General features: G+C 37.8%; 1 protein-coding gene across 2 annotated transcripts in view; it reads left to right on the top strand.

Annotated features, from left to right (window-relative positions):
• Positions 1-12146, top strand: part of LOC108706544 (biorientation of chromosomes in cell division protein 1-like 1) — a 50280-nt gene that overhangs the window by 25617 nt on the left and 12517 nt on the right. The window contains exons 11-19 of one of the 2 annotated variants that reach the window (XM_018243052.2): positions 1244-1284; positions 2262-2349; positions 3742-3803; positions 5424-5475; positions 6200-6258; positions 7137-7221; positions 7578-7639; positions 9080-9152; positions 10951-10994. In XM_018243052.2, the coding sequence (XP_018098541.1) occupies positions 1244-1284; positions 2262-2349; positions 3742-3803; positions 5424-5475; positions 6200-6258; positions 7137-7221; positions 7578-7639; positions 9080-9152; positions 10951-10994 (566 nt within the window). Of the gene's footprint in view, positions 1-1243; positions 1285-2261; positions 2350-3741; positions 3804-5423; positions 5476-6199; positions 6259-6826; positions 6971-7136; positions 7222-7577; positions 7640-9079; positions 9153-10950; positions 10995-12146 lie in introns of those variants that run through there. The other variant, XM_041579406.1, reaches the window with a different exon arrangement.

The raw sequence follows: 12146 nt of genomic DNA, 5'->3' as shown, positions 1-12146 counted from the left end.
TGCAATGAGATTCTTCAGAACTTCATCTGTTATCTAATGTGAATCCTGTGTTTGAATGGCTGTCCCCATGGCTACACAGCAGCTTGTTTATATGAACTATAGTAGTACTTATCTGTTATCTACTGTGTATCCTGTGTTTGAATGGCTGTCCCCATGGCTACACAGCAGCTTGTTTATATAAACTATAGTAGTACTTATCTGTTATCTACTGTGTATCCTGTGCTTGAATGGCTGCCCCCATGGCTACACAGCAGCTTGTTTATATAAACTATAGTAGTACTTATCTGTTATCTACTGTGTATCCTGTGTTTGAATGGCTGCCCCCATGGCTACACAGCAGCTTGTTTATATAAAATATAGTAGTGTTTCTGAAGCAAACACATCAGTTTTATTAGTGCAGCACAACACTACATTATATTTTTATTACTTTAAAACACATATTTTTTAGTGTTACTGTTCCTTTAATTTAAAATGCAACCTTGTTGTCTGACCCGACAACCAAGAAACTGTGTTACTCTATAGGGCTACGATTTTGTTTTTCATTTTTATGCTTTGTTTTGGCTCCTCCTCCTCCTATTGATCTTTGGTCTGTCATTCTAAATAGCTGCTGATATTGGATAGCTGTTGAAACAAAAGTTCTAAAACGAAAAAAAAAACCACTATGCAAACTGTTTTTGAATAACTTCATCTACATCATAGTAACATTTAACATTTAATTTGTGGTGACCAGCCCTAAAGTGTCTTAACTGGTGAAAGTTTCCATTAGAAGCTAGCCAAACATTTGAGTTGTTGGCAGTACAGGTTTCAGATCAGTAATCCAGAATGCTCGGGACCTGGGGTTTCCGAATAACTGATCTTTCCATAAATTGGATCTTTATGCCCTATAGATAGCGGATCCTGTATTGGGTAACCGCTGCTCATTAGTATAACATTGCATGCCATACACCATTTTCGAGCTGCCAAAATCCAATGCAAGTACCTGAATCGGATTGCCCCAAATATCCGTATCAGCCGATGTTCCATTATAGCAGTAAAGAACATTGAAAGGAAATTGAAAGTTCCATGATATGATCTACTGTATGCTATCTGAGCCAGCTATATGCATGACCAAATTTCACAAGCTCTGCTTCTTGGCTGGCTGTTTAATAGAAGACAGAACAGGTAAAGGGGTTTGTGACATTGTTTGGCTTTTAGCATCTTCATGTGACTGCCTCTAACTTTTCATTTATTGTAATTGAAACAGATGAGCCAGTGGCTGATGTTTCTGAGAAGAATGAGTTACAGGTAAACTGTTTTTTGTTTGACCCAACCACAAATATGTTGACATAGTGTTTTGGTACTTTTAGGGCAGAGACGGACGAGAAGATTCGGGGAGATTAGTCGGCCGGGACTTCTTCTTCGGGCGACTAATCTCCCCTAACTGCCTCCCCGCTGGCTAAAATCTAAATCCCCAGTAGGATGGCTCTCGGAGCGATTGATTTCCAAAGTCGCCCGAAGTTTCCTCGTGAAAACGAAGTATTCCGAGTGCTTATCCTCCATCGATTTAGATTCTAGCTGGCGGGGAGGCAGTTAGGGGAGATTTGTCTCCTGATTAAGAGCCGATTTGTCGCCAGGGCGACTAAATCTCCTTGTATCTTCTCATCTGTCTCTGCCCTTACACTTGATTCTCTATTCCCTCACACCACACCAAAGTGTGCCAATATACTAGATTTTCTTTTTGTGAACTGTGCCTAACTCAGGGGATAAGGTAACTGTTCAGCACGCAGCTATGAATGCTGATTCCATTTAAAACTTTTATATTGAATATCATTTATTACCCAGCCTTGTAAACTGCCGTACATAAAATTATCTTCTGCCCTCACTGTAGGGTCATGTGACTTTTCTGCTAGCATACTAGTTCCCAAGACTGCACCTATGGAAGCCTCTTTGAGACAATCATATTATAAACATATACAATTTTTTCTTAAACTCTCATGAGTATATTAAACTTTTCACGGGAAGGTGATTAGCATAGCCTGTACATACACCCGAAACATCAAAGTTTGTAGGAATCTGGATCATGTAATAACAGGTGGAAAGTTTACTCCAATAGTTCACAACAGTGATTCAGTAGGTGAAAGCAGATTTCAGTTTGGTTGCTGTGGGTTGCAAGACCTAGTGCAAACTGCCCCTTATACATTGCTCCGTGTGTTTATTAGGATTACTTTTGCGACTGCTTGAGGCCAGAGAGCTCAACAAGTTGGATTTTTTTTATGGTTTAGGATGAGCAAAAGGAAATTACAACTGATGCAGAGGAGAAGTGTTTGGAGACAACAAGCAGTGGTGCCGAGTTGGAGAGTAACAGTCAAGGCAAGTAAAATTAATTCACAAATGAAAGTAGTCAAAGCAAAGTAAGTCAAAGGCAATACTATTTCTATTAAAACAAACCAATACTCCTGTCCCTTTACTTTTATAAGTTTGTAGGACTTGCTGACTTCTTTTCCCTTGTTAATAACAGTCACATTGGCTCATTGCATCCTGTTAAAGGAGAATTCAAACATCAGCTCCCCAGCCTAGCTGACCCCCCCCCCCCCGGGGGAAATTCCCCTAGCTTTTTACTTACCCCTCGGTGCAGATGCAGGGATCGCAGTTCACTTCAGCTATCTTCCGGGTCTTTGATAATCTGAGACTGGTGAAGGGCGCAGTTGGAGCAATTACTTCTTTCAGCGTTTGCTGAAACGCTGAAAGAAGACACAAGACCCGAAAGATGGCTGTCGTGAACTGTGATCCCTCAATCTGCACAGAGGGGTAAGTAAAAAAAAAAAAAAGGCATTTCCGGGGGAGGAGGGGGCAGCTAGGCTGGGGGGGAGGGTCTACGTAGGATAGGGGGGTAGGGTTTTTTTTTTAGTTAACGGTTGAATTCTCCTTTAAATAATCATAGTGGTATTATGCATGTGCCCTGGAGTGCCAGCTTACCTCCAGTATTTGCAGTAGTTTTTAAAGAGACCTTGCTTGATTGCTTTATCTTAGTAACTCCACTGCTTACACATTTTTTCATTACTTTTATTTCTATTACTTCTAACTCATATATGAGATACTGTTTCCTATGGATCAGACACGCAGTGATTTGTAATAATGTGTTCTGCTTTCATGAGCAGACTATCAGTTTAGACAGCAGTAAAATTTGCTTGTGTCTGTGTGTTCACACTCCCCTTTCCTTTAATTCCTACAGATTCATTAGCCCTTGAATGAGCCATTTTGCTCTGCCCTCTTAACTAGTCTATTATGCAACTTTTTATAGGCAAGTAATAGTCTATTTTAATTAGGGATGCACCGAATCCACTATTTTGGATTTGGCTGAACCCCCAAATCCTTCACAAAAGATTCGGCCGAATACCGAAGTCACCAGATTTACTTCCCTGCTCCTAATTTGCATATGCAAATTCGGATTCGGTTCTGCCGTGCAGAAGTATTTGGCCAAATCCGAATCCTGCTGAAAAAGGTTGAATCATGGCCAAATCCCAAACCGAATCCTGGATTCAGTGCATCCCTAATTTTAATTAAAAGCCAGACACTGCAGCTGATTTCAATGGATTTCATTCTAGCTTAGTTGTGTACCCAGATAAGTATGTATATTCAGGTTTGTGCACAAATGCATTTCATTCATTGCACCCAAGCCTGCATTTTGTTCACAACTTAAAACTTTGAATATATGTATTTGTTTTAATGTAAATATATAAATATTTTTTTATTTTTTGGTAGATGAGGATCGTGCTATATTAGCTGTAACCAAAACTGATATGAATCTGACAAGTGGTCAAGAGGTAAGGAGAGGCTAAAACAGATCCTTAAGGCCAGTGATCCCCAAACAGTGGCTTGCGAGCAATATGTTACTCACCAACCCATTGGATGTTGCTCCTAGTGGCATCAAAGCAGGCACTCTGTTTTGAATTCCTGAATTGGAGGCAAGTTTTGTTGCATAAAACCAGGTTTACTGCCAAACAAGTCCTCCTTGAGACTGCCAGTCCAAATAGGGGCTACCCAATAGCCACTTGGAACCCTTATTTGTTTCCACAGGAACTTTTTTCATACTTGTGTTGCTCCCCAACTCTTACTTTTGAATGTGGCTCATGGGTAAAAAAAAGTTTGAAGATCCCTGCTTAAGGCTGAAACAGCCGCATCCCCCATGCATATCTGCTTCATAATATGCCAGGTGATGATCAGCTCCTGGGTACTGCCAAACAATTGGTGGTCACAATGTGCAGCTTCTAGCACATGCCTGCTTGCAGCATTTCAACCAGGGCTGCAATTTCTGTCTTAAGGATCAAGTAATTAAGGATAAAGATCTTAAGAGTTTTGTTTGAAGAGAATTTGTTGATATTGGGTTGAATTCACCCGACCCTTGACTTTAACAAGGGCCCAGTCCCTGAACTCGCCACACAGCCCCACAGCATGATGGAACCTCCACCAAATTTGACAGTAGTTAGCAGATGTTTTTCTTGGAATGCGGTGTTCTTCTTCAACCATGCAAAGCACTTTTTGTTATGACCAAATAAGTCAATTTTTGTCTCATCAGTCCCAAGCACTTTGTTCCAAGAGGACTGTGGCTTGTCTAAATGATCTTTTGCATACAACAAGCGACTATTTGTGGCGTGAGTGCAGAAAGGGCTTCTTTCTCATCCCCCTGCCATACAGATGTTCTTTGTGCAAATTGCGCTGAATTGTAGAACGATGTAAAGATACACCATCTGCAGCAAGATGTTCTTGCAGGTCTCTAGAGGTGATCTTTGTGTTGTCTGTAACCATTCTCACAATCCTCCGCATATGCCACTTCTGTAGACCTGGGTTTTACAGCAACTGTGCCTGTGGCCTTCCATTTCCTGATTACATTCCTTACAGTTGAAGCTGACAGTTTAAACCTCTGAGAGAGTTTTTTGTAGCCTTTCCCTAAACCATGATACTGAACAATCTTTGTTTTCAGATCTTTTGAGAGTTGCTTTGAGGATCCCATGTTGTCACTCTTCAGAGGAGAATCAAACAAAAGCACAACTTGTAATTGGCCACCTTAAATACCTTTTCTCATGATTGGACACACCTGCCTATGAAGTTCAAGGCTTAACAAGCTAATCCAACCAATTTGGTGTTGCCAGTAATCAGTATTGAGCAGTTACATGCATTCAAATTCAACAAAATTAAAAGGGTACCCACATTTTTGCCCAGCCAGTTTTCACATTTGGTTTAATCTCATACAACTGAACACTGCTTCACTAAAAAGCTTTTTTCGGAAAACACCCCAGTACTCAGATGTTCCTGGGAAATAAAAGACATACCACTGTTATCTTTTTTTGTTGAAAGTGGAGAAAATTATTATGCAGGCTGAGAATATCATATATATATGATATTCATTTATTTATTTTTTAATGCTTTTTGTGCTTATTTTACAGGAAGAAATAAGCAAAGCAACCGAGATTTCCCAAATGGAACAACCTGAAACAGGTACCTAGCTCTTTTCTTAATAATACAGTACTTGCTTTGGGAGACATGGGTCCAATTTATTACCTGGTAAATTTTACAATTGTTAATACAAGATAAAACATTACACGTCAACAACAAATAAATAAAAAACTTTGTTACAAAAATAAAACATTACATGTCATTAAGATTTTACAATTTGTTTTCTGCTCTGAAAAAATTAGCTTTGTGGATAAAGGATTCGGCTCTATGTTAGTGCTCAGTGTTGCTGCTGAGCTGTGCTGATTACTAATACCCCATATAAAATAAATGTGTCTGACGGCTCAAAACCGGTTGGTAATTGGCACTTTGGTTGGTAATTGGAAAATTTGTCACTAGGGTAATCTTTAAAAATGTTGTAAATTCTTGTGGTCAAGTGGGTGATGGTTTTGTACAAGTATCCAGAATTAGTGATTATGTCAGGCATGTCCTACCTGTGACACCGCAGCTACTGGTAAACCACAATTTGAAGTTTCCTCTTCAGCTGCTACTGTAAAGGGGTGCTGGGCGTGGTGTTGGAATATTTGGCTCTCATTTGTTATTATTCAATGTTATTTGTAGGCACAATAAAATGAGTCCTGGCAGTCTGGATAATGGCTGAGTCTTGGTTCATGGAAAATTATGACCATTGCACAATGGTGATAACTATGTGATCAAAACATTTTGGATCAAATTCAGACTTTGTTGGTTTTTTGGGTTTTTATTCTAGGGAGGTCTGAAAGTGAAGCAGAATTAACACAACCACAAGAGTCTTCTGATCTTGGGAAGGTAATTGCATACGTTTTTTTTTTTTTTTTGCTGTTTGTTTTGGTATTTTTTTTTTAAAAGTAGGGATGCACCGAATCCAGGATTTGGTTCGGGATTCGACCTTTTTCAGCAGGATTCAGATTGACCGAATCCTTCTGCCCGGCCAAACTGAATCTGAATCCTAATTTGCAAATGTACACATGCAAATTAAGTGGGGAGGGAAATCGTGAGACTTTTTGTGACAAAACAAAGATGTACAAAATGTTTCCCCTTCCCACCCCTAATTTGGATATGCAAATTAGGATTTGGTTTTTCATGAAGGATTCGGGGGTTCGGCCGAATCCAAAATAGTGGATTTGGTGCATCCCTATTAAAAAGAGTGAGAGATAAAGTTTAGATTCACACTGTACAGATTATATTTAAATGTCAGTACAGCAGAAGTCACTCATGATGCATATTAGTATTTTATAATCTCTAACCATATCCACTTTCGGAGAAGCATAGTTAAGAGTTCAAAATATTGATAGTAATATTGATTGGTCCTAGATACCTTATACCTCACCCAGTTTCTTATGGGACCATCTTTCAGGCATACGTGCAGTTTGACTTTTTGGGAGTACATTCCAAAGAAGTTCAAGGCCAGGAGATTACTCACACACTTAATCAGGTACTATGCCTGCCATTTTGTTCACTCAACTCTTTGGTGCGACCACACTAGAGGTTGAGCAACCAAATCAAGCTGATGTTTGTACAGTTAGGCCATACATTGTCAGAATTTTACAAATTATACTCTATGTAATCGGTCATCTTAAATCAATATTGTGTAAAACGTTTTTTTTCCTGACATGTTATAGTGCCAGCCCTTTTACTTGAAAAATGTACTTTATATTTCTTCTTAGGGCCCAAACTCTGGAGACATGACAGACACAAATACTTCAGAAGAACTGCAGTCCATAAAACAGAAGAAACTAGAGACAATCGGAGGTATTTTATATAATTCAGAGGCTGTGAATAAAAACAGTTCAATTCAAAGATTGTATGCTGGGTTTTAAGATTTTAGATTAGATGAAGCACTGCTCTGATAAGCATCATCCTTTGTAATTCTGAATTTCTTGTTAATTTGTCATTGCGCATAATATATTGATGAATTAAAGACATTATTATGTTAAACTTTGAGAAACTGAACGGAAACTCGTGAATCTGTGTGTTAGCTGTAATAAGACTACTTCTAAGCAAATGGAAATCTGTTTAGGGCATTACAAACCGTAATACTCTATTCAGCTGTGCCGCTATAAGCCAGTTGCCAAGTAATGTACATGGTTGATATGTGATATTTATAGATGAAGATGCACCAAAAGAAGAGCAAGCAACATGTGAAACCTCAGGTTCAGAGGCACAAGAGGTAAGTTGAACTGAATATTTTTTTCTTATGTATGCGCATTTCAACATTAAAAAAAAAAAAAAATACATTCCCTATAGTTTGAGTGCATGTTTATATACGTGTCCGTTCCCCTTTAACTGACTGCATTCTTCCTTTCTGGCCTGTATCCATGGGGCAGAGACAAATGTGGAGCACACAAAATCGATCCAGACCTTGTGTTTTATCTTATTGGCAATGGATATAAAGCCTTAGGATATGTAGAATCCATCATCCCATGCTTATCTGTACATACCCTTGGGATCTGTGAGCAGCGCTCAATACAGGCTACAGGGTCATTTTAATAAGCTTTGTTGCAGTTAATTTAAATTGTTAAATGGGTTCTTTATATCTGATAATGCAATGCATCCCATTGAAAGAACTCAAAACTGCAGAAATATTGATGTGCTTCAAGGGCATGTAAAGTCTAAAATAGAATAAGGCTAGAAATGTTGTATTTTGTATACTAAATATAAACATGAACTTACTGCACCACAAGCCAATCAAACAAATGATTTATGCTTTCAAAGTTGGCCAAAGGGGGTCACCATCTTGTAACTTTGTTAAACATCTTTGCAAGACTAAGACTGTGCACATGCTCAGTGTGGTCTGGGCTGCTTAGGGATCATCATAAATTATCAAAATAGCACAAGTCAAATAATATCTGCCAGAAGCCAATACAGCAAGACTGATTAATGATCAGAATATACAGACTGCACTGTGTCATGTGTTGTCATGTAATCTAATGTGGATTTTATAGTTTTTGTATTGTTTAATACAAACTTTCTCCAACTCTGCAGAACCAGTGGCTGCAGCAAAATAATCCTCCAAATAGAATCCCAGTTTATCTGTTTAAAGCTGGCTCCATGATCTTTGTCCCTGCAGCTGGAGTTGGAAACAGTAAAGGGGATGTAAAGGCAAAAATAAAATTGAATACAAATCTCTACACAGTTGCCGACTGCTCTACAGGGAAACAAACAAAGCTGCTTGAGTTCTGCATGGCTGGGAAGTAAGGCGGGGGCTACCCCTGCTGTTCATAAGTATGATTGTTTCCCTGCTCAGCAGTTAGGGACCGTCTGACAATTCCTATTCACAGCAGTAAATGAAGGGAGAATTTCACTGCATACAGAGTGCAACGGTACACATTTTTCAATTAAAGTATATTGGAGATAGGTTTAATTTTCATTAAAGAAAGTAAAAATGGGATTTTATTTTTTTGCCTTTACATGCCCTATTTCTCTTCCCAGTCTGCAAATATCACCAATACTGATCTACTTGTCAATGGGTGCAACTGAACCAGTGTTTCCACTGAACACTATATTGTAGATTTGGGAAGCACTCGCAATAGCAGGATAACTGCAATTAAGCTTTTATTGTGCATCCACACAGTGGACAGAATTTATAAACTCACTTTGCTTTGTTTAGGAGCCGCCTTCAGAAGAATCCACTCCAAAGGTGAAAAAGCCCAGAGGCCGTAAAAGTCTTGAAAAACTGAAAGGTATATTATTAATATGTGAGGTATAGAGAGAAAATGTTTGCATATGTCATAAATATACCTGCAAATATCTATGTACTGGTAGCTTGATCTAGCTTAATGTTAGGGTCTGTGTGGCCTGTGGACTAGGATCAATTAGAAGAACATTATTAATGTTCGAATTCATGTGAGTTTTTAAAAACTCTAAACTTCCATAAATTCTAAATTCGACCAGTCGAAATATATAAAAAAAAAAAAAATCGAATTTTTAAAACTCGGATGAATTAAATCAACCTGAAAAATCGTATTCGAATTATAAAAACTTGATTCGAGTTTTTTCTTCGAAGGCTGCAAACAACTCCAAATTGATTTTAAGGGGCGATTAGTCTATTCGAGTTCTTAAAAGGCCAGAGTATGATAAATTTTATTAAATTGTATTCAATTTTTTTTTTTTTAAAAAAAAACTTGAATCCAATTTGATTAACTCTCTAGTCGAATTTGACAGTTTTGACCATAACAAAAAAAAAATCGAATTTGAATTTTCAATTCGACCCTTGATAATTCTGCCCCTTAGTGTCCAGTTTGGTTATGGGTGGTAAAATATGCACACAGCAGTATTAAATGAATCTAACCTTATTTAAAGCAGATGAGATCTATCTTTTCATCTGTGATGTGCTGTGAATTCTGCCCTAACTATCTGATAACTAAATTGCATAAGAATTTCAAGTACAGGTATGGGATCCATTATCCATTAAAGCTCAGATTTACAGAAAACCATCTCCCATAGACTCCATTTTATCCAAAATATTAAAAATCTTTAAATTTTTCTCTGTAATAATAAAACAGTACCTTGTACTTGATCCCAACTAAGATATAATTAATCCTTATTGGAGGCAAAACCAGCCTATTGGGTTTATTTTAAATTACGGAAAGATCCAGACAACCCCAGGTCCTGAGCATTGTGCATAATGGGTCCCATACCTGTACGTACTTTCTGTGCCAAATTGAAGAAAGTTGTGACCAGTTTCTTTTTAAAGGGGACCCGTCATCGAAAAAAAATTAATCCAAATCCTTTATCATGTTAGTCAAGCAAAATGAACTTTAATTACACTGTATAAATTATTTGAATCTTGTTTCCTTCAGTCTGGGAATTCATAATTATAACAAGCAGGCAAGAGCCATTTTGTGGACACTGTTATTAAGACAAGCCTTGTATTATCTCAGAGTCTTGTTTGTGCACCAGAATGGGGGACCTAATGTCCATCCCCATGTCCTGGCTACACAATTAAATGATTAAGAGAACTGGGGGAATGTGGGGAGAGCAGTGACGTCTAGGAAGTGCTGAATGGAAAGTGAAAGTAATTGCCTAAGTCATAGAGGAGGGGCAGACAATATTTGATTGACAGCTGAGATTTTCAAATGAGCTTACAACAGCTATGAATGCTTTAATAAAAAAAGAAGAATTTGGATTTCATGTTTAATTTGAAAAGGACTTCTAATATACAGCTTTTTATGCCTGGGTAACAGGTCCACTTTAAGGGATAGAAGGGATAACCCCAACCATTTCTTACGCCTTTCATGTTTTCTCCACTGTCAGAAAAAAGCTGGTTGAGATTTTATCAAATCGAGCCTTTGGGTGCCAAAATGTGTTTCTTTCTCTGGTATTTGCTTTGCTGCTGCAGAAAATATACGTGTATAATAAGCTCGAGTTACCCAACTCTCCTCTCCCTGCTTATAATTCTGCATATTTGAAACAGAATTGTGATATTTGTTATCATAATACAATCGCAGTTTTATCATTTTTGTTTCCCTTTTCCTTTAGAAGAGAGCCTCGTTAAGGAAAAAAATACAGAGGAAATGCCAGAGGTAGTTTCCCACAATTAATATTTCTTTCACTGTTATTGTCTAACTTGTTTACCACCACCTTTGGGTAAACTAAAGAAATACCTGCAAACCTCAGATCTTGAAGAATACTAGAAGTTGGAGCTTAGTTTGTAAACTTTCTCTTTGCTTGCTGCCATTGTGTGTATGTGCTTCAAGAAGGTATAAAAAGCCTAGAATAAAAAATAATGGGCTTTAACCACTAATGCTTTTAATGTTTCTATACCCCCCATCAGGGGTGGTAACATCCAGTTATACCACTGCCCCCCATGTTCTGCTATTTATGAAGGCCAATTAAAAAGTTGCTTAGAATTGCCCATTCTATAACATTCTAACTTTAAGATGAACCACACTTTGCACTTTTTTTTATATATATAAATCAATTTTATTTACACCATTTCCACTTTAGTGTTTTTTTTTTATGGGGGGAGGTTTGTTTAACTAGGAAAACTGTCTATTATGTTTATGTATTATCCATAACACTATGTTTGCCCCAGAAAATGTGTATATATATTTTTTAGAAAGTAGATATTCCGAGGAATCCAAAATGGTTTAATATATATTTCTGCTAAAGTTATTAGCTTTGTTTTTACAAAGTACAGGTATGGGATCTGTTATCTGTAAAAACCGTTATCCAGAAAGCTCCGAATTACGGAAAGGTTGTCTCCCATAGACTCCAAACATATCCAAATTTTTAAAAAAAGATTTCCTTTTTTTCTGTGTAATAATAAAACAGTAGCTTGTACTTGATCCCAACTAAGATATAATTAATCCTTATTGGAAGCAAACCCAGCCTATTGGGTTTATTTCATGTTTACATGATTTTCTAGTAGACTTAAGGTATTAAGATCTAAATCATGGAAAGAGAGAGAGACCCAGGTCCTGAGCATTCTGGATAACAGGTCCCATTCCTGTATCTGAAAATTTTCTCTCCGCTCTTTTCACATGAATGGCAGGTGTCTTGTGAACAGTTAAATACATGGAATTATAAAACTGTGTGTGCTGTAGACATCAATAAGTATAGTGCGCTCAAATGTGCGCTAGTTTAAAGTATGAAAGTGTAAATTCCTGGGGGGGGGGTGCCAAATGCTAGAACCCCCCCACCTCCCATTTGTTGTAATGACTTAAAGGGCATGT

The sequence above is a fragment of the Xenopus laevis genome, chromosome 1S, assembly GCF_017654675.1.
Source record: "Xenopus laevis strain J_2021 chromosome 1S, Xenopus_laevis_v10.1, whole genome shotgun sequence".
NCBI lineage: Eukaryota > Metazoa > Chordata > Amphibia > Anura > Pipidae > Xenopus > Xenopus laevis.
The sequence above is the reverse complement of the archived record's forward strand: the minus strand, read 5'-3'. Positions and strand labels throughout refer to the sequence as shown.